General features: G+C 37.6%; 1 protein-coding gene across 5 annotated transcripts; it reads left to right on the forward strand.

Moving 5' to 3' along the window:
* Positions 1-2,223: 2,223 nt before the first annotated feature.
* Positions 2,224-26,710, forward strand: AP4E1 (adaptor related protein complex 4 subunit epsilon 1). 5 transcript variants are annotated; one of them, XM_075506043.1, is made up of 21 exons: positions 2,224-2,432; positions 2,955-3,026; positions 3,895-4,018; positions 6,232-6,305; positions 7,741-7,862; positions 8,723-8,882; positions 9,430-9,596; positions 10,203-10,276; positions 12,020-12,142; positions 12,232-12,341; positions 12,627-12,766; positions 14,117-14,229; positions 14,366-14,481; positions 15,201-15,503; positions 16,258-16,372; positions 18,452-18,587; positions 19,748-20,003; positions 20,781-21,356; positions 22,814-22,998; positions 23,826-23,983; positions 24,465-26,710. In XM_075506043.1, the coding sequence occupies exons 1-21, from the start codon at positions 2,271-2,273 to the stop codon at positions 24,623-24,625; spliced, it is 3,447 nt and encodes a 1,148-aa protein (XP_075362158.1). In that variant the 5' UTR covers positions 2,224-2,270; the 3' UTR covers positions 24,626-26,710. The 5 variants fall into 5 exon arrangements, with proteins under 5 accessions (XP_075362158.1, XP_075362160.1, XP_075362159.1 ...); XM_075506045.1 differs by lacking the exon at positions 2,224-2,432 and adding an exon at positions 2,475-2,554; XM_075506044.1 differs by lacking the exon at positions 2,224-2,432 and adding an exon at positions 2,600-2,830 and having other exon boundaries at positions 24,465-26,709.
* The last annotated feature ends 779 nt before the right edge of the window (positions 26,711-27,489 follow it).

The following is a 27,489-nucleotide window of genomic DNA, read 5'->3' on the forward strand; positions in this document are numbered from 1 at the left end:
TAAGGCAAAGAGAAGGACGTAAGACCCTAGAAACAATAAAAATAAATAAAAAAGTCAAGCTATTGAGATTTTAGCATTTATTCAAGTTCCATCAGCTTTACCAGCAGCTTTTCCTATGCTTATTGAACTTACATTTTTGGTCTGCAAAGCTTACAAGCTTTCCTAGCTTCTACAACACAATATGATGCCTTTACACGAGGCATTCTTAACCGAGATATTCTTAACCAATTAATTTCGTAAAAGGAACTTTAAAAAATACCAGTACAAATCTTTCAACTTAGCTTGAAGGAAATGCCAACTTTTAAATACTTTTTAAAACTACTGACCTCAGTTTGTTCCTATTTGGCTTTTTTTCTGAAAATAAGTCAATTTATAGCTTCGAACTTCAGCATGATTTTCTGACCAGACATATGTTGGAGATGGAGGGGTACATTTTCCTTGGAAACACATAGCTCAGAAAGGATTACTTCAGTCTCTTCCCCACCCTTTCTAGAAAGAAAAAAAAAAAATCACCTTTGAACTGAAATACAAATTGGAAAATGTCAAGTAATTTTGTTTCACAAAAATATGTGTAACTGAAAAAGGCATACGTGGGTTTCTAAAATGGAATTAAGCATCCAAAACTAGATAGATACAGTATTAGTTTAGTCTGCTGTCTTTAGGGAGACGATTGACTCACATATTTACATGGCACAATGCTTTTTCCTTGTTCACAGGAAAAACAGTGAGAGAAAAACAATTCTGTTAAAAAATACAGTAAAGACTATCTGAATATATCTTGTTGCAATTGGCTGAAGATTTCATTACACAAATTTGGAACGGCATATCCTAACAGATCAGGTAAACATGACTGGGTTAGATGCACTTTTTCCCTTGTAGTGTGAAATATCTATGGAAGTTATCTGGCACCCTTCTTTCACGTGTTCGTTTCATTGCTTTGCCGGTGAATGCTCAGTTCCATCCCAGCCACACAGTCCTGCGGCAGCAATGTACAGACCAGAAGGCCTGTCATGGTGTTTCACAGCAGAGCTGGGGTATGGCCCGTGTCTGACAAACAAAGAAGGAGCTTTTTCTATTAATTGAAATCACTTCTCTGGGTACCAAATGATTGAAACTAACAAGGCTTCTGTTCATTTAGCATCTGCAACTACTCCCGTTCAGCTATGGTGACATAAAACTAACCTTAATTTGAAAGGCACAATTATTACAAAATGGCAAAAATGGTTTCTAAACAGTCAGAAAAACCTGTAATTTTAAGCTTATAAATTCACACCTTACTTTTCATGGGTAAGAAACCCTTTGTTTCATTTGCAAGAGCAATGAATGCAGAGATAGTTCCCAGGAGCTATGTGGTGAAAACCTTCCCAAGACGCCAAACCCCTGCTGCCAGGGGAGCGGGAATCACCTCAGAAACAGCTCCTCTGGGAGCCTTTCGGCCAAGACCACTCTCTAGATGTTCCCACTCACGCTTTAAGAATAATATTTCCCATAAGCATCTACAAATCATCGCACTGCTCTCTTTCGAAACCCACCTTTAAATGTCTTTGTTTTGCGACGCTGACAAAAAAAGAGCTCCCGCGGGCGGGAAGGCGGTTAGGCCGCTCCTGCTCCCGCACCCCTCGTCCGGGCAGTGCTCCCTCAGGAGGACATCTGCTCTTATGTCCATGCGATCTGTGACCGCCAGACCCCAGGCAGCAACCTCTGGAGGCCGGGCAGGAGTTGCCGTCACCCCCCGCCGGGCTGACCCGCTCTAAACGCTGTGTTTCAGCTCCACCCTCCGGCTCAGCCGCCAGCGGTGAGCGGCCGGCGCAGCCGGCGCCATCTCAGCCACGGCAAGGGCCCGCTGCCCGCTTTGGGAGAAGGGCAGCGGCGGGCAGGCAAGGCCGGGGACTGAGGGAGCGCCTCCCGCACAGCCACGGCCGCCCGCCGGCGCGGCCACCCCCGAGGCTCCTGCCCGCCCCTCAGGCGCAGCGCCACCACAGCGTCCCGCCGGGCCCCGCTCCCTCAGGGCTCGGGCCTGCGGCAGGCGGGGCGGGGCAGCCCCGCCCCTCACGGGGGGCGGCCCCGGGCCCACGAGCTCTTCCCGCCCCGCTGTGCGCCCGTCTCGCTCCGCTCCGTCCCGCCCCCAGCGGGCGGTGCGGCGCCCCCTGCCGCCGGGCGGGCGCGCCCCCGAGCGGGGGCGGTCCCGGAAGTGCGCGTTGGGTGCTGGGGCCCGGCCGGGCCCTTCCCTTCCGGGCGGCGGCGGGGAGCGGGCTGAGGCGGGAGCCGTCATGAGCGACGTGGTGGAGCAGACGCTGAGCGTGCTGCCCGGGCTGCTGGGGCAGCACGACCCGGGCGCCGGGCCGGGGGGCGCCGGCGGCCCTGGCAGGGTTTCGGCCACCTCCCGGCTCGGGAGCCTCATCCGGAGCATCACGGCGCTCACCTCCAAGCATGTACGGGCTGCGGGCGGCGCCCCGGGGCGGGCCGGGCCTCGCCTACTGCTCCTCCCGCCGCGTCGAAGCGGGCGGGGGCCGGGCCTTACTCCTCTCCCTTCTTGCCCCCCGGCCTCCCTGAGGTGCCGGCGCGGTCCTGTGGGCGCTGCGGCCCGTGGGGCGCGGGGCGGTGGGCTGGGCTGTGGGCCCCGTGCGCGGTGGCGGGGCGCCGGCGTCTCCCCTCAGCCCCGGCGCTGTCCTCTTGAGCTCCGGAACCCGACCGTAAACATCACTGCGATGCATACTCGTGGCTGCCGCGTTATACTGTTGAGTGCGGGGCATGATATGGGCAGACACGGCCGCCAAGTATTGCCTTCTGTGCTTGAAACAAGGAGCCCGGTGTTACTACCATAAATGAGGTGTACACTGGTTCTGAGCAGCCGGTGGAGTACTCTTAAATTAACATGTCTTCTTTGACTCTTGTTTTGTATTTTGCCTCCAAAATTTATGCGAGATTAAAATAAGAAGTTTAATCTTTTCTAGGAAGAAGAAAAATTAATCCAGCAGGAACTAACCAGTTTGAAAGCAACAGTTTCTGCCCCCACCACAACACTTGTAAGTTCTGTTAGTGGTTACAGGCTGTGGGAACAGCACAACAAAGGTGAAGAAAAACAGTGTTCTCACTCTTTTTGCCAGGTGGAGTGTACAGGTTATCTGCATTATTGATATTTAATCATCAGCATTAAAAGGTACCAATGTCTGTGTTTTTGCAGCATGGTTAAAATAGTGAGGACACTGTGATTCTGTTTGGTGTGAATAAACTGTAATAATATGGCCCCCAGAGTCTATCCTTCTGTAGTTTCTGAAATAATGCAGACAAAAAGGTTAGGTGATGAACTGCTTCCATCAAATAGCATTCTTTGCAGGCTGACATTGTTCTTACAATTAATTTGTGCTGTATAAGAAGCTGTGCTTTGTTGTATGCACTGTTGCTCATGTCTGAGTTGCAGGAGTTGATACAGTCTGGTTTGAGTTAGTTAATGTGTATCTCAGTCCCATGAGTGAGGATTTTTGAAGGCAAAAATAAAGTTTTACCTCACACATAGTGAAAACCCATCCTAGGTCAGTGTAGTGATTGGTAAAAAATAATTTGCATTAGCAGTGTGATCATCTAACACTTCAGATAATGAATATTTTTTGTTAGTCATAATTAACCTAGTGTTGATCACATGCATGCTAATCAAAACAAGATAGCATCTTTAAGGGTAGTATATGGGGAGTTCTGGTCTTAGGGTCAGAAGTTAATATTGGTTCGCAGAAGAGGTTCATAGCAAAGGAATAATTAAGAGTACGATTTTAGAAAACAGATGTGAATGCACGTATGTTTCTATCAGATAAAGTTCTCTGCTTCACTAGAGCAGTGAAGAAGGGCATAAAACATGGCTGGCTTAAAATTCTCAATAATTTATTTTTGGTATTTCAGAGACTGATGAAAGAATGTATGGTGAGACTCATCTATTGTGAAATGCTGGGGTACGAGTCTTCCTTTGGATATATCCATGCAATCAAGCTTGCACAGCAAGGAAATCTTTTGGAGAAAAGAGTTGGTACGTGCATGGAGCTGTAGCCTTAATAATATTCTCAAACTGTATTTTTAAAGTTTCTTAGGATTTATAATTCATGTAAAAATACAACTTAGAATGTTCTTCTGTTTTCTTTGTCTTGTTTCATAGTCTCTCACTCCTCTTTGAAAATAACTAAATTCCTAGTTTGCGAGCTGCTCTGTATCTGCTTGTAGAATGGAAGGCAGGGGAAATTAATTTATTTTAAATCATTGGTTGTTCTTTCATTGTTTTGAATTGCGGCACCAATAAACAAGTAATTTACAAGAAATTTTGTTAAAAAACACATCAAGCTGAGAATGAGTTTCTGACAGGCTTTTTCAAGTACTTTTTCAAGTACTGTAGTACAAGAGTAGACAAAGATGTTAAAGTCAGATAATTTCTGCGAGCATAGTATTGATTTCCCAGTATTTAACTTAGAGATAGTTGTTTAGGATTTTTATAAACAACTTATTGCTGTTAGCAAAGTGGCCCTAAAATATTTTCTGTTTTGGTGCTTGTAGGATTTTTTTAGTTTAGAAACAGTTGTAGGAAATGAGGCAAATAGGGAGGTCCTTATAGCATAGGTGCAGAAGTTCCTGAGGAAATCTGAAAGGCTCGTTCAGATTTCTTTGAAATTTCCTTGCCTACCAGTGTGGCTATTAACTTGTTTCCAGTAGATTTAGTTTGAAATAGCTGTCAGCCTGTCTTGTCTGGAGAATTTCCTTGCAGTTGTTGATTCAACTGCCTAGTGAAGACATTTCTTCTTGTTTGCAGAGAAAATGGTTTAACTCCAAGCAATAATATGTCTGCATACACAGAAGGAAGGCAATGTCTTGCGGGATATGCTTGTTTGATATCCTTTTGTTTGAATTTCATCTGGATCATCCACTCAAGTATTGGAGTTTCTGAGAGAATGCGTTACAAGTGATGATTTAAAGTTGCTTTATCCCTGAGTAATGAAAGCCAGTGCGCAGATGCTCTGGCAGGGATTAAGAAATTCTGTCTTCAGCAAACCTGGGAGGGCAGGTGGTAAGCTGTTTTGAAGAAAACTTTGTGACTTCTGTAAGTGTCAAGAACCAACGTGTCTTGTTATTAATTGGTTTGAGACCTTTCCATGCTAGGGCTCTTTTCGAGAAGGCTTTGATGAAGCAGTGTTATTTTTTTTTAAATGTAGGTGGCTTAAAGTTCTCTGGACACAAAGCACCCTTAAGCTTTGGTCTGATAAAAGGATGTTATCAAGAGTGTGTGGGTTTTGGGTTTTTTTGTTGTTGTTCTGCAGTTATATGTGATATATGAGAATGACATTGTCTGTTCTTGGTGCAATATAACAAAGTCTGTATTAAGGAAGTGTTGTCAGTTGATCCAGTCAAGATGGGTTACTCTTTCTACCTAATGTGAGCCTCAGTGAATGAGAGTGAACTACATTTTTGCAGGTGTGCTAAGCTGACCAAGTCTATGGTTTCACAAGCAGATAGATCAATCTGATAGCCCAGACAATACAGTTATTTGTATTGAAGTTGCTCATTTTGATCCCTCAGCCCTGAATGAACCAAGACCTTTTTTAAGATCCATCTCTGTAATATAAATATTGTCATGACTTGTGGCACACCCTCCCCACCCCCCGACTTTAAGTCCCTTAGTTTAAAAGGAAGAGGGGTCTTGAAAAAGGTTTCTGGCAGGTTTCTTTTCTGGGGTTCTGGAATTGTTTCCTCCTTGTTAAGAAATAAAAAGGGAGTTTTTGCATAGGATGGTGAATTTACTTCTGTATTCCAAGTTGAATATAAAATTTATTTGAAGTGGAACTTTATTTTTTGAAAAAAGAGAAACAAATATAAGGAAGTGCATTTGTTGTGTAGTCTAGAAGGAATATACATTTGTCCGTGCAGAGAAGATACTCGTTTTCCAGGAAGTGATTTCTCGTGGTGTTCTTGGGTGCTCTTTAGCTATAACAGTATTGTAGTGTCTCTTATTTCTCCTTATGAATTCTTAGCTGTTATTTGTTGATCTTTACTGCAACTTAAATATAACTGGTTTGCCTGGAAATAGGAGAAAGTCTTGATATTTAAAACACCAGCAACTATCATCCAACAGTGGTTTTTTTTGCTGGGTTTTTTAATTGTTTGAATTAACACTTCTTGTACTAGACAGTCTTAAGTTTTCTATCTTGAAGTTCCTCATTACTTGAAAGTAGTAATGGAGGCTGCTTTCTTTTATAGGTTACTTGGCAGTTTCTTTATTTCTCCATGAAAATCATGAACTGCTACTTCTACTTGTGAACACAGTTGTGAAGGTACAGTGTTTTTGGAGGTCTGGAGGTAAACTAAACTTGGACCAATTCTTTCTGTTTTGTGTCACACAACATCTAAGCTATGTACTCATTAATTCTATCTTGCTCTCTTAAAGTTGCTGTTTCTTTGGTTAGGAATGAATATTTGAAATGGCTTTCCTTGGCATTTTAATTTAATCTTGGCGTTCCTGCTGTTGAAGCTATAATTTTCAATTTTTTCAAAGGGGATATACCATAAAATTTCCTTTATAAAATGTACCAATTCTATGCATTCTCAACTCCAGGAGGAGCCATGCATGCATATTTTAGTGTAAACTTTTGCTTTTAGCTGACAGCAAGTATCTGTTGGCTTCTTTGAGTTCTTTTGATAGAAAATGGAAATATGATTTGGAGTGACACGGAAAATCTATTACCTAATATTATTTCATAGGTGTCGTCTTCAGTATTACTGCCTCTTACATGGAGCAATTGTGACTTATAACAACTCTTTCTGCATAATGATTACTTTTATATTACAGTAGTCCGAAGTCACATAAATTGTAGACCGAAAGTGATGGTCATTTTGCTGTTGTGATTGAAAAGTGTTTTATAATCTTTAGAAATCTGACTTGAAACTACTAAGGATATAGAAAAAAGTGAAAAAATGAGAGTCCACAAAGAACTAAACCAAAATGAGCACTAAAACCTATCTGGGACAAATGGCCAGAGCAAATAATGATGTGAACTGGAAATCTTACACGTTTCATTTGTTTTCAAAAATAATTCTAGTCTTGTATTTCATTAATTCATCCATCCTTTTTTGGTTTAAGGTTACAGTGAGCTATATCTACTATTTTTAATTGTATTTGGGACAGATTGTGCATTTTCTTTTTTTTTGTAGAACGTTACGTGTAATTTGCATTCTCTTCTTAGGGAGTAGGTAATGTCTTATTTTAGTGTACAAATATGTGATTGGCAGTATTATCGAGCTTTCTCTCTTTTCTTTTTCTTTTTTTTTTTATTCTTTGGGCTAGATCAAAGGCACTAGAGAGAATACTGTTGAATTGTGAGAAATGACTCATCCCATTGATCCAAGTGGGGACTCAGCATAGTTTTGCAATCATCAAACTATTTCAGTAAACAACGTTGATTGTAGCTCTGTGTTAATCTTGCATATGTTTAAAATATGAATGTAGTTCTATAACACAAATGTGAGGAGCTCTTGTACAGGAAGAAACCTTCTTCCTGTACAAGAGAAGAAAAACTTGATTATCTCAGTGAGATCTGATGCTTCTCAAACATGAGCAGACAACAGGATGGCTGGCAGCAGGATGCTTGCTGTAGGTGGGCTGTATAGGTGGGCTAGATCCAGCCTACTTGTGAAAGATTTGGGGTATGTCTGTGCAGAATTTAAAAGTCTAAATGAACAATGGCTGTCTTATTTCAATGATTGTAACAGGACTTACAGAGCACTAATCTAGTAGAGGTGTGCATGGCATTAACCATTGTCAGCCAGATCTTTCCACGGGAGATGATTCCAGCTGTTCTTCCCCTAATAGAAGACAAGCTCCAGCACTCTAAGTATGTATTCATTTACAGAATTTCAAGTGGCCTTGTGTGGTTGAATAACTTAATTGTGTAGGTAGTTTTAGTAAACTGGTGTTTTTTCTCTGAATTGGTCTTTCTAATAATTACCTTCAGAAATTGTTCCTCTCCTAGTTTTTCTCTCGGATTCTTGTCTCATTTATTTGTGGTCTTGACTGAGTATTGGATAGGTATTAATTTTTTTCATAACCAGTTTTGATAGGTAAATGTAACTGAATTTTTCTGTTGGAGTCCTTTTAACAAATATGTGGATGAAGAAGTGTTTGTAGAGTAAGTGGAGGAACAGATTGGGATCCTTGAAGTACTTCACTGATACTCTTTTTAATAAAGCTCTTTATAGAAACTTTGGTAAAAGCGTATCTGCAGATATCAATACCCTTGGATTGTTTTATTGTTAATTTATAATATCCCATACATGAAGGATAACATTATAAGTGTTGTGTTGATTAGAAAGGGAACTGCAGAATGAACTGACTCAGTAACTTCTAGACAGGTATTTTTTGGAGCTGCACATGTGACCACAGCAGATTAGCAGTGGCCAATTTCATTGTTTATTTGGTGGCCATTCTTTTGAATTGTCAATCTGACATCAAGCCCTACTATACTTTTAAGTTTGCTTTGTCACTTTCTCACTTAGATGGTATTTGCAAAGTCATTTGTTATCAAATATGTAAAATATGGGTTCTCATCTCTCTCCAAATCGTGATGTTCTGATGGCTGATTACACAATTTTACATTGCTGTAGACATAACAAGTGCAAGTTGTTTTGTTAAGTCAAGTACTTAAAATACACAAGCAGCTTCATTTTGTTTTGTGTAAATCTCATTTCTCTTCAGGGAAATTATCCGAAGAAAAGCTGTTCAAGCTTTGTATAAATTCTATCTCATTGCTCCTAATCAAGTTCAGCATATTCATGATAAGTTCCGGAAAGCCTTATGTGACAGGGATGCTGGAGTCATGGCTGCTTCTTTGCATATTTATCTTCAAATGATTAAGGTAGGCAAAGAATTAGAAGCATGACTGAATTTAGGAGCTATTTGTATATGTATTTTTAAATTTTAAATACACGGTGTACTGTACAGAAGTTTTGCAGAAAAAACTTACATTAGAAAAGTTAATTTATGTGATCATGGATATCTGTGTTATGTTTTTTGTGCTAGCTCTCCATTTAGCTTGACAGATCCACTTCTTGCATGATCCGTATGCTTAGCATCATTGGCATCCTTACCTGGAGGATCTAACTTCTACAGTGTGTTAAAGGGTTTGCTGAAGTTTGCTTGTAAATTGTTTTTTTTTGGTTTTTTTTTGGTTTTTTTTTACTGTTGCCCTCAAGTTACTTTCACTCCCTTTGCAAATGTGTGAGAAAATAGCATAGGTTTAAAGTGAAGAGTTTACAAGTGTTGGGGGATGAGAGTAAAAGTTTGACTTAAATAAATGAAACCATAGGTGTAGGTATCTTTGATCTTACTCAATTTGTGGATTATTTTTACTTTTGAGGTGCTGTATCAAAATATTTGAATTGTATTTTTTTTTCGTTATGTAGGAAAACTCATCTGGATACAAGGACTTGACTGGGAGTTTTGTAACCATCCTAAAGCAGGTAGTGGGAGGAAAGCTGCCTATTGACTTCAACTATCACAGTGTGCCAGCACCATGGTTACAAATTCAGCTTTTAAGAATATTGGGGCTGTTAGGAAAAGATGATCCAAGGTAACCAGATCTTTCTCTGTAATTAATATTTTGAAGGTACAAAGAATACAGTCATGACCTGTACCTCATAGACAGCTTTCTGTTTTTTTTTTTTTTTTTTAATAAGAGGATTTCAGTGTTGAACTTCTTATACATTTGTTATTAACCAATACAGTAAACAGATACTTCTTAAACTGCAGAATTAGTTTCTTAGCTTCTGGATTGGCTAAACAATTGATTATTTTGGAATATGCTTGAATTATATTTTTGCTGGGACTTCTGTTACTAGGTTACCAAACAACTCTGTGAAAATCCAGAGTAAAGATACTTTTAAAAGTGGTGTCATTTTGTGCGGACCTAGTTGTCTGTTATCCTTTTTCTGTTTGTTTTATTTTTTATACAAGCAGTGAGGGAAATGGTTTTATTCTTGCGATATGGTAAATGTTTCTTTTGAAAGCTGCAAACATCTTGTTAGATGCCATTTAGAAACATGTTAAAGCGAATCTGTGGATATGAATAATTTGGGTTACAGATTTCAATACTAGTATTTGAGCTGTTTGGCAAAATAAGACTACATGCTTGTTAGTGCTGCAAATAATTTTAAATATTTTTTTTCTTGTTAAACAGGACAAGCGAATTGATGTATGATGTTCTAGATGAATCTTTAAGAAGAGCAGAGATAAATCATAATATTACATATGGTGGGTGAGGCTATTTTATATAATTATCAGTATTTGGAAAGATTGAAAATGTGAGTAGTTGATTGTGCTAAAATATGCATGCAGTGCTTTTGAAAAATCTGATTATATTCTTAATATACAACTGTATTCTTAAGTGTCTGACAAGTAAATTGTAAAACAAATGATACATTGCTGTACAGCACAGTTTTTTATCATTGAAGTAAAAAATTTTTATTTACTTAATTAATCTTGACTGAATTAATCTTGACTGAAAAGCCTCTATCCTATGTTTGCATTGTCCTTGGCCTTAAATACAGAAAGTCAGCTTCTTCATGAAAGCTCTTATTGAATATTGCTTAAGTTGAAATAAACAATAAAGGAAGAATCCTAGTTATACAGCCCTGTTTATTAAAAATGCTTAGATCTTCTTTTCACTGCCTTGAGAAAGGCAATAAAAAGTGTGCAAGAGTGACAGCATCAGTTCTTTACAGCTGCATGGGGCTCTTCCTCTAGCCACAGTTAATAAAAATTACACCTTGAGAGTTCAGTGATAGTGGTGCCTGTGAAAAGATCTTTTTGGCACAAATCTCAACTGTGGAACTTTGGAACATGGCCCAAAGCTCTAGATGTCTAATGCCTACTTGATACATCTTTTGTAAAGCATTGTGTAAGCTTCACTTCCACTAAAAAGGGAAGCTTTGGGGAAGTATTCTCTTTTAGTAAATAATACATGAGGAAGCATCTGTCAGACATTTAGTGTATTCAGTGTCAGTGTCTTGCTTCTATTCTTTTAGGCAAGAACATACAAGATATTGGGAGGTGTGTTGTCTTGTAATACAGACAATTTGCACTTGCAGTTGCTGACAGTTAAACAGTAAATTTGTTTTAAGCACTTAGGGGCCAAAGTAGGAAGTTTATTATGATTTATACAAGGACATAGAATGTAGTTTTTGTTCACATGTGATAAGCTTTTTATAAAACTTCAGTTGATGATCCCAGACAAAAGAAAAATGTAATTGATGATTATTCTTTCTAACACAAAGTCCTTGGTTACTGCATGTTTCTTGCTTCTTGTAGGCAATTGAGTTGTTAATATGCTAGTCTTTCCCAGATTTAGTTTTGTAATGCTTAAGAAGAGTAAGTGGTTGTCTATTGGACAGTTCAGTTAGAGGCTGAATTACAAGAACAACTGAAAATGACATAATGATTTTAAATGCCAATTAACTTGAGGAGAGTAACTTGGCCTGAATCTTTGCCCAAATTGCTGCCACAAAGGATTAATTATTTCTTGTGTGTTGTTCAGTTTACTTCTAGCTTTTTCTCAAACAACTACGCAAAGTTGTTTTTTTTTTTTTTTTTTTTTAATATGGATGTTCTTGGGATGATTTTGCCTGTTGGTAGTAGCTAAGAAATCAAATGAATTATTGAAAAATATTTTGTCTCAAATCCTTTATAGTTGCCCATTGGCTTTCTAAAGACCATCCCAGTCCAGTCCCTTGAGCAACTATAGGAGACTGCAAGGTTGGAGGAACTTTAAGGACAGAAAGGTTGCACAATGGCAAAGGCTAATTAAAAATATGTATATACTAAAGGAGATAGTCTTTCATCCTGTTTTTACTTATGTCAGTCGGTACTCTGCAGTTAGATTCAGTGGGGGTGGGACAACACTGCAATACAGTCAATGAACCTGTTTGCTTGTTAAGAATTTTTGCATTATAGAAGTATTTAATACACATTAATTACGTGTCCTTTCCCCCCCTGCAGCCATCTTGTTTGAATGTGTCCATACAATTTATACAATTCATCCCAAATCTGAACTACTTGAAAAGGCTGCCAAGTGCATTGGAAAATTTGTTTTGTCACCCAAAATTAATTTGAAATACTTAGGTAAGGATACCTGATTTCATTAAGATGTTTTCAATTTGATCATAGTAGTATGCATTCTCTTACATCATTCCCAATCACTTATATTCTAGGTTTAAAGGCTCTGACCTATGTTATCCAGCAGGATCCTAATCTGGCACTTCAGCACCAGATGACAATAATTGAATGTCTGGACCATCCAGATCCCATTATTAAAAGGGAGGTCAGTGAATTTTTAAACATGAAAAATTAACGTAATTTTTAAGATGGGTGATGGGTTTTCTAAAATGAGTAGTGTAAAAGGCATGTTATGTCTCAGTTATTGTGAGAGCAGTTATGAGTCATATTAATGTGACAAGCTGTGTAGATAAGCAGTGTATTTTGTTTAAGACTTGCTAAATAAAGACAGTTGATCAATTTGGCATCATACTAAAGTGTTTCTCTTTGCCTGTTTCCTTTTTTTGAGTCGTCAGAGCCAATTAAATATATTTTTTGCTTTCTCTTTCAGACTTTAGAGCTTCTCTATAGAATTACAAATGGACAGAATGTAATTGTCATAGTTCAGAAGATGCTTGACTACTTAAAAGAAAGCAAGGAAGAATATACTATCATCAACTTAGTTGGCAAAATAGCAGAACTAGCTGAGAAATATCCTTTTATTTTTCTGAAGCTTTGGAGTCAGAGCTCAGGCAAATGTAGCATTTGTACCTTTCAAAGCATCTTTCATGATCTTTTGAAGTATGCAAAAGAAAATGCATACAAAAAAGACCACAGTGTTTCTTGTATTTCACTGAGAAAAAGTAATGGCACTCGAAATACTTTATTTTGGCTTTGGAGTTTAGCATTGAAACCTTGTATTTTTAAATTAAAACTTTGAAGTCTTACACCACTGCATGGAGAGAGATGCCTCAATGCTACATTGAGTGCTGTTCTGTAATTGTGGGAATGATCTTCCTATTAGAGAACACTTCATTGGTGTATGGATTTTAAGAATAACACATTTTCATAGAAACAAAAGATTATTTAACGATGCTAAAAAGATGAAAGCAATGATTAGGTGTTTGACATGCGGTGGACATCGCTGTTAGACTTGCCATTGCCTGATTTTCTGTATGTATTCTTGTCTGATAATTTGAGTTGTAAGCTCTTTCTAACAGAGGGCTCCCTTACCATCCTATTTGTACACTGCTTGGCACAGAGAGTAGTGTACAAAAAAAGCTGTGCTGTCAGGCAGTATGCAAAAATAAGACAATAATATTAATGTTTCTGTACTGTTCAAAATTTCCATTTGGTAAGTGTGCGTTTTCAGGATTTATTTGAGGGAAGGCAGAAGCTAACTTCCAAAGTTAGCAAAGGCTGATAAAATTTTATATATTAAAAAAAAAGCAATGTTGCTTTCTGTGGAGTACTTCAAAATAAATGTTTATTGTTTTTCACTAAATCAATAGTAAAACACTGATAAAAAGAACAGCTAGTCTGTCATTGATCAAGTGATATTGGGTAAACAAACTGAAAAGATTATGCTGGAAAGCTAGCATGGAACAAGTGTGAACTTAAAATACACTAGGACAGGCTTCCAGAGCTAAATCCTTGTGTGAACATGTAACTGTTCCTACTATGCGAAGTCTACTTAAACTATTATTTTTCAGTCTAACATTTATTCATGCACAACTTAAAGATATATTGACTGGCAAGCCAGCGAATTGCACATAATGGATAGCTGTTAAGTTCATGCACAGGCTTTTTCAACGGGGCAGTAATTTAAGACTTCTCTACCTGACTGCCAGTTTTCATGAAGTTTACAGGAAACACTTTATAAAAGATACAGGAATATATCCTCTTTGGTTAGATGAGCTGATATTTGACCATCAGGCCCCCAGCTTACTGGGGAGAGCAAGATTGGTAGCTTATTTGTGGAAAATTTGTTTCCTTAGGAAACACACCAAAAAAGAAAGAAAAAGTTACACCTTAGCACTTCATTCCTTAACATCTGGACACGTATGCCCCTGACAATGAGTGGTTCATCCAAACAATGAATTCTGTGTTTTCAGTTGGAGGTGATGTTGTGCATCCTGATATCCCAAACAACTTTCTGAGGCTGTTGGCTGAAGGTGAGTAACTCCCTGAATGTTCTGAAGAATTAGATGGGTTCCTTAATCATCTGGCTTTTTTTCTTAAAATGCACTTTGGAATATTTCATGGGAGAGGTTATTTGCGTTTCAGGCAAAGTATGTATTTTCTGTCTAGGATTTGATGGAAAAGAAGATGATCAGCTGCGGAAGTATGCAGTACAGTCTTATTTAGCATTACTTGAAGAGGAAGATGCATTGTATCCACAGAAATTCTTTCAAGTTATGAGTTGGGTAAGGTAGACACATGGTCAAAATTGAATACACAGATATGGGGAAACTGTCAAAGGTGGTGATGTTTTTAATAAATATTTTTAACTGTTTTATTTTTAGTCATTAATATTCTGTTTTTACTTGAAGTCAAAATAATATGCTGAAATCTATTTTTAGTGACCTCTTTTGGTGCCCAAGGACTACTTAGCTTGTCACAGTTTGTGGAAAAGCTGACTTGCTCCCTTTAAGGCAAGTGACTATTGGAATGGCTTAGCAGCCACATGAATCTGACTGCATGCTGAGGGCCTTTCTGTCTTCATCAGGATTAGGCCAGATGTGGTTGTGAAATGCATTTTTAGCCTTGCAGGTGACTGGCCAAGTGCTATGCTAGTATTGTCTGGCACCTGGGTAAGCTTCAGCTTCCACCCAAGGAAGAGGCTGCAATATGAGCAAATCATGTTTAGTAAGGGCCTAATTGCTGTTTAGCTTTCTTTTCAAGACAGCTATTTAATTTTTAAGAAGCTAAAAGTTGGAGTCTGCTGAGGTAAACACAAAGAACGTTTCAAGCCTTTGACATTTAAAACACAAAATGGTAAAGAAATAATTTAGAACATGTTTAAATAATAGTTTCTTGAATGTGAGGTGGATTTTATTGTGGTGTTTAGTACTACATTCTAATTTCAAAACTGAAAGCACTGCTCTGTGAGTAAATGCATATTTTGTCTGTTCTTTGTGAATAGGTGTTGGGGGAATATTCCAGCCTTGTTACAGATGTTGATCCAGAAGTTATTTTGACAAAGCTACACAGCCTGCTGAAGAAGACTTTTGTTACTTCTGAAACTAAAGCGTGGATAATGGCTGCGGTCACCAAGATAGCATCATGTACCTCCTGTTCAAAAACAGTTGACAAACTAATCCAAGAATTCAGCAACTCTCTAGACGCCTACATGAGACAATATGCCTTTGAATTGAAGCATCTGTGTGAAGACAAAGCACTGATGAGAAACTTGCTTCCATTTGATGCTAGTTGCAATGACATGGTGGTAAGACAGCTGTAATGTGTGTTCTTCGTGAACCTCTTTGTAGTTTGGAGGGTTGAATATTTTGGTAAAAAGTGTTTTCAAAATGAATGATATTTGACAGTTCTGGCTGGTGCCAGTCTTTAGTCTGCTTAAAGTGAGTTTTCAGAAACATACTTTTTCAGGCATATGTGATGAATCATAATGTTCTATACTGAAAGATAAAGAACCATGGTGTTTAGATAGTAAGCTGGAGTAGCTTTTCACAAAATTATGGCTTCATACGCTGATTTATTTTTTGTCTTTTTTTTTAAAGACAAGTTAGGCCTGCTTTAGCGATATGGTACTGCATTGCAATTCAAATGGTTTACGTCCTATTTAGAAACTACTGATCTTGACACTGAAATGGCCATAATAAATGGTGAAAAATAATACTGATATTGCTGAGGTTTTTCAGGGGGGTTTTTTGAATTCGGTATTTTCATATAAAGGTAGGATCAACCATTTTGGGAAAACTCCACTCTCTTTTTTTCTTTTTTCTTGTTTAGGCAAAAAAAGTCAATAGTGGAGGAGTTAAGTTACAAATTTCTAGCTCAAAGGCTGTCTCAACATACTTGCTTAACAATTTCTGTTAATACAGCAACTTTACTGGTAGATATGGGAGATGTGAGACAGAAGATCCTGATTTGCTGATAAGACACAGTAGTCTTCTGGTAACATCGGGTTCATGTATAGAAAATATTTTCATTGCTTTCTCACTTTTCTTAATTCTGTGTAGGTAGATGCTTCCTTGTCTTTTCTGGATGGGTTTGTGGCTGAGAGACTTAGTCATGGTGCAGCACCATATAAGCCTCATCACCAGAGACAAGAGGAGAAACTTTCTCAGGAAAAAGGTGACTGTTAGTTTACTGCATTTATTAAAGAGCTGGTAAATTACCTGATAAGTGTGAACAAACTGTCTAAGTGTACAGTTAATATTACTTCTTAAAGTAATATTAATACATCTCTTGTCTGTAAACCTAGCTAAGTTCAACTTAGATTTTACTTCTAAGTATGTGGTATACACATACATCTGGTTCATTTATCATAGGTTGCTGTTCTGCAGATGAGAACGTTTTTCTGCTGGTCTATGGGATTTGAAATTTACGGGGGATTATTAAAGTGAAAGTAAAGGCTTCCTAACTTTACTATACTGAGCACTTAGTCTTGACTGTGGAACTACAGTTTGCAATAATAACCATTGTGAACTTATTTTATGACACAAATCTTAACACTAGGTAAGAAATTTAGGTACAGATAAGACAGCAGTATGTGCTTTTATTTATTTAAAAATACCCCAAAACTTTATCTATAGTGCATTTTTTTTATTTTTACTTTTTTGCCATGGAAATACTTGTTTACTTTATTATAGCCAGCCACATAAGGATTTCTTTTAGAGACCTCTGAATGATTCACTGAGGTTGGAAAGCTTTTCTAAAACATTCCTTGGCTTTACTTTGCTGTTGAGGAATTAGAAAAATGAGTCTCGTACACTGCATTATCTACAATTAAATTATGGTTTTTAAAAGAAGATTTTGACTGTGCAAGTTAATGCATACAATAAATAATAATTGTCCATTTGCTTGCATGTGTAGCTTGGCAGAATTTAAGACTTTTCTGAGATAATTATAAATTGAGAGGAGTACATCTACAGTCTCCACTTTAAGCCTGCTAGAAAATTCAAAATTTTGGTGGAGAAATGTTGAAAAAGGTCGAATGTTGAAACTAAATATTCTATACTGTTTTTTCATACATGTAAAGACCAGCGAGGGATACAATCTACTGCATGTCAGATTGAGCTCATAATGGTGCTCATAACATAGGCGTTGAGAACGAAATTAATGGTCTTTACCACTGAAGAACATCCATTTAGCACTCTGGTGTTTGCAGTGTTCTTACAATTTTGCAGGGAAGCCATTGTAGGAACCAAATTATGAATGGCTGTTTTTTCTCAGTAATCACAAGTAGTGATTATCATCTTCCGCTGGCTCATAAATATTCTAGGAGGTAAGATATAGGTGAGCTAGAATATTCAGAAATATTCTAGAAGGGGAGTCCACTGAGTTTATTGAAATACTTTGTTTATAGATAACTAAATTTGTGGGTTGGTAGAGTTTGAATACCTTTGTGGATGCTGTTTATCACAAAGGCCCTTGGATCTCTGTTCCATCTTGCTTCTTTATGGGACAGGACACTTCCTTAGCACTGCTGCCTTCTTTATCAGGAGAATTCTCTCATCCCGGATGCCCAACAGCTTTGCCCTGCTGCTTTACTTTGCTGGGAAGAAGAAAGTGTAAGGCTGGGGTAGAGATGCGGGAAAGGGACTGTACCCCTTGATAGTTCCAGGGCTGCAAAGGAGATTCTGCGTTCTGCTTTGTACATAACAATGACTTTCATGTTATAGTCCAAAACAATTTTTAGAAGCTATTCAGACTATCTTTTGATTCGTAAAGCATAGCTAAGGTAGCTGGTTCTGAATCCTGATTTGCAAGTCTTAGTGAAAATGATTTATTACCCAAGGTGTCAAGTATGTTTGCAAAGCAGACAGTGATATATGGACATAATACTGTGGACTCAAAATGTTATTTAGGTTCATGAACAAATGGAAAAGCTCACTTATTTATATCCAGTACAGTACTTCTGTCTACAAGTACTAAGCATTGGTAGATGTTTTAGTGATATGCTGTAAAGTCACTATTTCTGTTTAATTTCAGTATTTAAAACCGCATACCAAATGAATACATGTTTTAGTTAAATCCTCTGTGTGTCTAAAAAACTTACTTGAGAACAAAACATCAATTTTTAATGAGGATAGGATCCTGACTGGGAAACCTGAGAAGTGCAGCAGTACAGCATATCTATTTTCAGAAAATAGATTTCTCTCTTACCTTTTTATGCCTCATTGTAACTTGAAGATTCTGCCTGTCTTGCAGCTCTGAATTTTGAACCTTATGGATTGTCATTTGCTTCAAGCGTGTCCTCATCTGGCGTCACCGGCAGACAGTCCCCCACTGGTTTATCTTTTGGTTCTGATACGTCTGGTAATAGTGCTGAGACAGGGCATAAAGAGTGAGTTAATTTGTGTTTGAAATGAAGTACATTTAAGCTTCTGTTCTTGTCAATATCATGTGTCTTTGCTTCTTCATTACATGGAACTAAAAAGAATACAGTTGAACTTGGAAACCTCTGTCATGTAAGACAAAATTCAGGATGGCATCTTCTTTGAAATAACTAGAAAAAAAGCTAATGCAGTTAGACTGTTTTTTCCGCTTTCTTCGCAAAGTACAAATTAAGTGATAGTTAATGCAGTAAAATTGGGACAGGATTACCTGATGATTACATGATTAAGTATCTTTTTCTCTGGCTTCTTTCTTTTTCTTACAGGCTGTGCTTACTTTTTATGGGCTTACAATAATGTGCCTTTTAAGGAAACTTTTTTAGATAGAAGTGAGGCTAAGATTTGCAGTGTAAGATACTCCTTAAGTTTTAGAACACTAGAAATAAATTTCATATCCATAGTTTCATACAAATTAATAACTTCATTTATACTCTGGTAAATTGGTATGCAGGAAACGTTGGAAGCTTTTTCAGATTCTTTAACCAGTTTGTGCAAGAAAATTTGAGTGAGCCTTTTGGGTGTAGGACTTGCAGCATTTAGCCTGTGTCTGTTGAATTTACTTCTGCTAGAGTTCAGGGTGTCTGAGAACATGAGCACTTTTCATAAGAAATAAAAATACTTTGTAGGTCTCTTCTAATTTTCAGGCTCTTGCATTAACTTAAATAATTTTTTAAGGAATTGGCAATAGAACTATTTAAATATACTCAGAAACTCCCAGAATCTTTCTCCCCAGGAGAAAGATAGATACTATGTTGCTTGTATTCACTTTTGAAAAATTATTCAAATACATTATAAATGTAATCTGAAACTCTGGATGGAGTTGGCAAACACAGTCTACTACTGGCTGCAGGTGTCTAATGCTGACTTAGCATAGGTCTATACGTAGGACTATATAGCCTAGTCCAAGTTTGTATTTGCAAGGTGTTTTAAAAGTAATGAATGACATTACTAAGGTAGAACTTCATGCAGATGCAAAACTGTTCCTTTATATTCTGCTTCTCACTGCGTGTATCAAAGTACCAAAGTTGTGAATGGTGTTGGAGTGTTGGCATGTTTTTATAAACGTGGTGTTCATATGGTTGATCCTGCTTTGTTTTGTTTGCCTTTTTAGGACAAATACTCTGAAACTTGAGGGAGTACGCAAGCTATGGGGAAAAGAAGGCTATCTTCCAAAGAAAGAAAACAAAGCAGGGAACGAAAATGAGCCACAAACTGTTTCTTGCGGCAGCTTATTAGCAGGACAGGTGGGTGATCCTCCTGCATCGCAGTCTGATCAAGTTGCCAGCCTCTCTGAGGAAGACAAAGAGAAGCAGCAGTTAGCGTCAACTCTGTTTATTGGACTAGGATCAAATGCTGGTGTCAGTCTGGTAAGTGGTTCTTTTGAGACTTACCAGTTTAAAGTTTATATATTGCCTTATTTACAATTACAGATATTTATATGCAAATGGAGATCAAGTTAGTATTGTGGTAAAATGAGGCAAAAAACCCCAAGTCATTGAAAAACTATTGAAGATTACTTTGTAATCTGGTAATTTGTTAAGAACTTGAAACGGGTTGGATATTACTTGATGAAGGGACCTCTGGAGCAGATCTGGTTCAGTAACTAGAACTTCCCTCTGTTTACATGTCGCGCTTCAAGTTTTAGTCTCAGTTTTCCTGAACAACTGTTCCTTGACCCAACTTTGCAGAGCTGTTGGCATTCATTTGGCTAGAGTTTGATGCCCTATGTCAAGATCATTTTTTATTTATGTATGGTAATATGCGGAACATTAAAGAATTCACCATTAGGTAATCTTTTTAAGACTGGCATTATCATATTAGCCAGCTCAAATCTTGGCATTTATCACTGGTTTAACCAGAAAATGTTTACCTGTGCTTGCTTTTTAATAGGAGTTTTTAGTTTATGTTTTAGTGAATGTAGAGTCATTCTTGCATTATAGGCTAATCCAATACCCTGTAAGAAATACAACAAAAGCCCATTACTGGATCCATTCAAATATTTGGAATCTATTTGTATTTGTCATCTGAATTGATTCCTTGGTGACTATCTGTTCTTGCTCACTCTGTTTCATGCTGTTAACAGTAACACAGCTGGTTGCTAGAAACTTCCCCACCCATTTTTTTTTTTTCTTTCTCCTTTTCAGATGGGGAAAGCAGACACAGCTACTCAGAAGTTCAAAAGAAAATCAAAGATAAATGAAACTCAAAATAGCGAGGAGGCGTCAGACTTCCAAAATAGTGCTGTTTCAGATTTTGGTCCCTTACTTGATACAGTACCTATTAACATGGACGACTGTGAAGGAAATACACACACAAGGTTAAGGAAAGCCTCCCTGTGTTCTTCAGATATTGTAGAAGATAGTTTAGCATTTGAAACACCTCAGTTGCTAAAAAAATCTGGGCTGGATGACAGACTTTCAGATAGTAGGCTGTCACAGTTGTCTTTGTTTGCTGATAGTAATATTGAAATTTTTCAGCCTTCTCCAAGTGCTCAGTGTGAAAGTGCCAATAAAACACCATTGGTCCCTTCCTTACCAGAAGAGCTAGAGGAGCTCACTCACTCTGAAGTAGTGGAACTTTGTCAGAGTGATGCCTTAGCTCTGTATTTATGTAAAGTGTGGACAGATGACTCTCTGTTGCTCACTGTTTTTGTTTCAAATAAAACCACTTCTGCACTTAATGCTGTGAACTTAGTGTTTGAAGAAGCAGAACACTTTCAGGTAAGAAACTTTGTTTCCATTATATTTCAAATTCACTTGGAACTTTTTGCTTTTTCCTTGCATTTAAGTGAGCAATATTTGGTTTAATGCCTTTTTCCCAAAACATTTCCTTAAAACCTGTGGTATAGCTATTACACACATCCTAAAAAGTAATTAAAGAAATCTCAATACTAAACTTAGTGTTATTTGGTATAAAAGTTAGCATCTCACTTTTTTAATTCGCCTTGATTTCGTTTCCTACTGTTTGCCTCCATATAACAAATATGTATGATTTTTCAGTTCTGAATTCAGCTTCTTCCTGGTGTTTAAGACTGATTGATTGCAAACCTAACCAGTCATACTCAGAATGGTATGATCGAGTAGCTAAAGAAATCACTGTGCAAATTTTTTTTGCCTGGGTGTGACTATTGGGCTTGTACCTTCATTTGTATTTATGTGATAGGCAGACATGATGCAGTTTCTTCCTTCACACAAAATTTGTGTAACCTTGCTTCAAGTTTTGGTTTGTGTTCCCGCCCCCCCCCCCCCCGCCCCCGAAGACATCATTCATATTTCGTTCTTGTTCTCCTGCATTCAGTTGATGTTGGAGAGGATTTGGTCAGTTTATTTTTTGACATCAGCTACATCTGGGATTTAACTATGGTTGGTAAAAGCATGTGATAGTCTTGATTGAAACTTCACTTAAATAATTGGAAAGCCATTTAGGAATTGCCTATTGGCATGACTATCCACGGATTTTGCTGAAAGAAGCACAGAGTTAGGAAACCTTAGAGATACTCAGCAAGTGGGGTAACTGGATAAAGAGAATTAAGCAGATTGTTTCTTTTAGAATTGACTTAATCAAGGAACTGCTAATTGGTTATGAAGTCTTCCTTTCCATTTCTGACTTGAATCAAACCTGTCATGGCATTGATAGAAAGTGGGCACCTCGCATCTAGTTTTTCCTTGTAATTCACTTAAGTTTCCACACAGACTGCTACCGCAGATAGAATCTATGTTACTAGTTTGTTTGGAGAGGCCAGGGACTGCTGAGTAATCTTGAAATGATCCTTGTTATTAGGGATGATTTCTCAACTTGCTTTTAGCATATAGCTTGGAGTATGTTGCAATGTTGCTTGCACTTGGATATTAGTCTATTTTGGGACCGAACTACAGAATTCGGGTTCTTAGTCATCAGTTCTTGGTCTCTCTGAGCAATCATTCGAGGGGGGAAGTGAACTGCCAGCGAGATCAATTTCTCCACAGTGTTTTAATTCTTAGAGAACTTTTGCAGATGTTAATGATTGATTTATCCTTGATGAGAGCTGAGAAATGGTAGCTCTGTCCACTTGCCAAATAGTCCAAGAAAAATCAATTGAAATAAAAAGCACTTACACAATTTTATAGCTGTATCTTAGCCACTTACACAACTTGACAGCAAGACTTATATTCTATATTCTTTTTAAAAAACTATATAGATTTTGGAGAGTCCCACCTACCAGTTTCCTGTAATTGAAGCTCAAAATGTGGAACGTTGCCAGAAATGTGTGTGGATGAACAAAATCTGTACACAGGGAATTCTTTCTGGCTCTGTTAATTACCAGTCAGAGATGGAAACTCGCCTTGAATTTTCAATAACTTTATCATTGTTGGACTTCATCAGGTAAATAAAATAAGCTTCAGCTTTTAACAACACATGTACTCTAATAAGTATTAGACAAGGGCAGGACGATTTGGGTATTGATTATGAAAATATAAGGCTTCAGCTTGAGCAGCTAGTTTTAATATAATTGAGATGACTGTTAAAGATATGTAAATGGTTATTTATACACTTACAAAAAAGGGGCAAAGTTCCAGGAAGAAGTACAAATCCAGTGAGAATATTGACAGTAGCTGCAGGTTAGAATAGCCTTGAACTACAGAATGTGTTTTTGAGGAGGCTAACAGAACTGAGTGAACAGAAGGGCATGCTGTTTTAAAATTTGGCATAATATAAACATGTCAAACTAAGTGATTTGCGTACAGAGACCCATACATTATATGAAAAGGCTGACAACTTTTGTTGGGGAAGAAGAAAGCTCATTCTATTCGTTATTGAACACTGCATTTATTTTAGGAGTAGAAAAAGCAAGTGTTCTTTTTCCAGTAGACTTTCCTGTTTTATAGTAAAATCCACCTTGTTTTCTATAATAAAGTCTACCTGTCATTGAACTTGTTTCGTCTCTTTCAATGGGGAGATATCTCAAAGCCATTTACTTTGGTCTTCCATTTGCATAGAATAATGTATTTTTTTAAAATTTAGACATCTAAAGCAAGGAATTGAAACTTTTTAAAATGTTAAGCTAGGAAGAGGAGGGGTTTGTTTAATCTGTATTTGCTTATTGCTTGCTGTATTGTCCAGTTGCTTCCAGATATGATTTTTTGGGAGACCAAATATATTCTGAATAATGTATCTTACTTTGCTAAGATATGTGGTGAACTTATTTTTAGGCCAATGGAAATGACTACAGAAGACTTTGGGAGGCTGTGGTTGTCCCTTTCCAATGATGTAAAACAAAATATAAAAATGTCATCTTCTCAAGGTTCCCTTTCAGCAGCTCTGAATACACTGCAACAGAAGCTGAAACTCTGTATAATTGATATTATAGGTGAGTGAAAGTATACTGTAAGGTTGCTTACAACCTATAATTTGTCCCAGGAAAATAAGTGCATGGAAGCAGGTATCTTACAGTTTAAGGCAGGGAATGTTTGGGAGCATAGTAAGCACAGGAGTGTTGTCCTATGAACTTTATTTGCCTTACTCACGGGTCTCTGTGAAGATTGATGTAGAGGTACAAGTGTACAGCAAACAGTAAATTTTACAAGGGAGCAAACTGCTGCACTGTGAAGGGTTTTGGACAGGACAAAAAAATGGTAATGAAGCTATATGACAAATATGAAGCTGGGATTACATGCAGGAGGCATGATTTTTGGTGACATGTTAGAGGAGTAAGGGTAAGAGGAGAAGAGAACAGCAGAAATGGAGTTTGAGAGAAAGTTAGATTTTTTTTTTGTGAACTATACTGTAGCTATTGTTACTTGTTAATTGTTACTTCATTTTTTTTTTTTCTGTGCCTCTGTTGTTTTAAGGTAATGAGGGAATACTGGCATGCCAGCTACTTCCATCTGTGCCCTGTTTGCTGCACTGTCGTACTCACTCAGGGATGCTGGCTTTGTGGTTCAGATCGCCTTGTTCTGCTCTTCCAGATGGATTGCTTTATCAGTGTCAAAAGGTGATGGAGGAATCCTAATAACAATAGTGCCTGCCATAATCTATTTGGTGTGTGAAAAGCAAATCAAAGATTTTTACAGTTGCACAAATAATTACCAAAGCTAAATTAAGATACTGCTTCTCAGAAGTATTAAAAGTTTTCTTCCAGCTGGCATGTCATGTGGACTTGTGGGGGAAGAATGATGACCTAAATTACGCCTGCAAAAACATGCTCAGGACTGTACAGTGACTAACAAGTAATCCATTAAAGTATTGCTGTCTGTTTAAGTGAAACGTATATTTCTTAATTTTGTTGTAAATGACTGAAAGTATTTATTTTTATTATGCAGCTTTTATAGATGCCAACAATTATTCCTCATAGCAACTACATAAATATGATTTTAAAGAAAACATATCTCCATAGTGAGGTCAGACCTGATCAGTTATCAGGATCATCTAATTTTATTTTGATAATTTTTCTAAAGCTATTTTTAAGCACTGCTGGCAACGAGACCTGTGTTGGTGTTTGTATGAAGTAACTTATGTAGCAAAAAATGCATGTTTTGAAAATAGTTAAAAAGATTTTCGTAAGCAACATACTTCCCATGATCTTTATATTTACCATTTAAGTGGTAATGTCTAAATAGGTTTTTGATAGGAGGCAGGCATGTGAAATTGTGTGGAAGCACCTCATGGGGGATGATCTAAGGCCCTTCATGTTAGTTCCTGTCTGCAGTTCTTCCTGCCTCAGTTCCAGTCACGTTCCCTTTTCTTAGGGGGGTCTGTGACAGTCACTGAATATTTGTGCATGTCTAAAGACAAGTTTCGTGCGGATCAAGTCTGAGATGACTAAGCTGGGGGTAGTTGGCTGTGTAGGCATGTTGACTAGTTGGTAGTTTGCTAGTGGACATGTTCGTTGCTCTCCAGTCAATCCTATAAATTTAATCAGGCCAATATCTCTGTTCATGAAGATTTACATGGAGGAAATTTTCATTTATTTTTACTTCTAATTATTTATAGCTTCAGTATGACTCTTCAAACCTTTGACTTGCACAGATGTGGCTGTATTGTGTGTGCATGGCTAGGAACTGCAGTAAAGCATAAGAGATCTAAATCAGAGCAGCATATGTGATAAATGTGTCTGTCTAGATTGTCTCCTTTTCTTCCTGAAATAACCTCACAGTCTTGAAAATTCAGCAATCTTAACTTATTTAGATGCTAAATGAAAACTTTAATACTGTTTAATATTATTTATGACTGGTCATGTTTTTTATTTAAAAACATCAAAGATTGTACACATGGTTCAGACATGGTATAAATGGATTCTACAGTGGAATTCTCTCCTTTGTGTGTTTAATATTAACAAGGAAATTCTGTTATATTTCAGTGTTATTGAGTCTCACCTGATAAGCACTGGCTGTAAAGGAAGATAAAATATTCTGTTACTTCAGTAATGTTTTGGTAAATGTTCATGAAATCATCATAAGAATGTTAATGTGCTGATAGTTTCTTTCTGTTTTTTAAGTCAAGCCACTCATGTTATCACAAGTACAATCATTTAAGTAAAGCTCCTTCTTTATTGCTGTCTTAGTACCCTCTTACTGAGGAATTTAAAGTGCACTGAACCTGTAAATATACTTAACCTTCTGCATACTTAATGTTTACTTGGCACTTCAAGACAGTTTATATAAATGAAAACTGATTTATAGTGGAATAATTTCCAGCAAACTCTTTCCCTGCTGGTAAATCAGACTTGGGTTATGCAATTGGACTTTTGTAATCATATGAACTATAATAGAAGTATCTGATTCTGGCCTATGTGTTTAAACCATTTAAGGTTTAAATTCAGCAATGAGATGGTTTAATGTCCTAGTGTTTAAAAAGACAGCAAAAGACAATAATGCCTTCTGTTGTTCATGTAATGTTCTTTATAACCTTTTTTACTGTATGAATAGTGTATGTTAAGCTGTCAATATGCAGATTCGAAGAGCTTTATGGTAACATCACATAAAGGGGGTTGCAAAGAATTGTACCTGTGTCAGTCTTTTATTTTTAGATTGCCCAGAAAATGTTTTTCTTAATCTATCACCATCTTTGCATTTCTTGTAATTTAATAAAATTTGGTTTCATTTGAAAAAAATTAGCTTGATATTCATTAAATATTCTTTGCTACCACATGTCGCAGTGTTTCTGCATATTAAGAACTAGGTTCTATTTTAATTGTTTCTCTTTGCATCTGAACAGTGATGAAGAATGTAACATTGCAGAAGTCTTGAATCCACTGGTGATTTAAATGTCCTGTGCTGGAGGTATAAAAAGAGTGAAAGACTACACTTCAGATCTTTTGAACAGCATTCTGTGTGCCAGCTCATGTTATCTGGTACTCTTTTTGGAATACTGTCAGACTGTAGGATTTGGTTTTAGGCATCACAGGAGGCTTTGGGGTCTCTTGTTATTTATAGTTGACAGCAGTGGCATTTTTCTTTAAGTCCAATGCTAACATAACACACCATTTGCTCTAGTATTGAGAAGGAGTTGGGAGTTTGGGAAGTTTGACATAATTGCTGAATTGAAGGTGGTTGCAGCCCCGATCTAAATCATGAGGCTGTTTTGTATGGCATGGCTGTTGGTGTGTTACAGGAGTGCATGCTACACTGCAGTTCTGGCTGATGTAGGGAGCTGAGGCCCTTGAGAACCTCAGCAATTCAGTGCTGGGAATCCCTCTGATCTTGATCCATCATCGAGTTGTCTCTAAAAGGAAATATAGCTGCATAACTAATTATACAAAGGAATATTCTTTCATCTAGTTCTGTATTGGAAATCCTTTAGTGAATATCTTTTGTCTTCTATGCTGTTCCTACTTACTTTTCTTTGTGACTTACTAGATCTTGAAGGATTAACCTG

This window comes from Mycteria americana, chromosome 6 (genome assembly GCF_035582795.1).
Source record: "Mycteria americana isolate JAX WOST 10 ecotype Jacksonville Zoo and Gardens chromosome 6, USCA_MyAme_1.0, whole genome shotgun sequence".
Classification (NCBI taxonomy): domain Eukaryota; kingdom Metazoa; phylum Chordata; class Aves; order Ciconiiformes; family Ciconiidae; genus Mycteria; species Mycteria americana.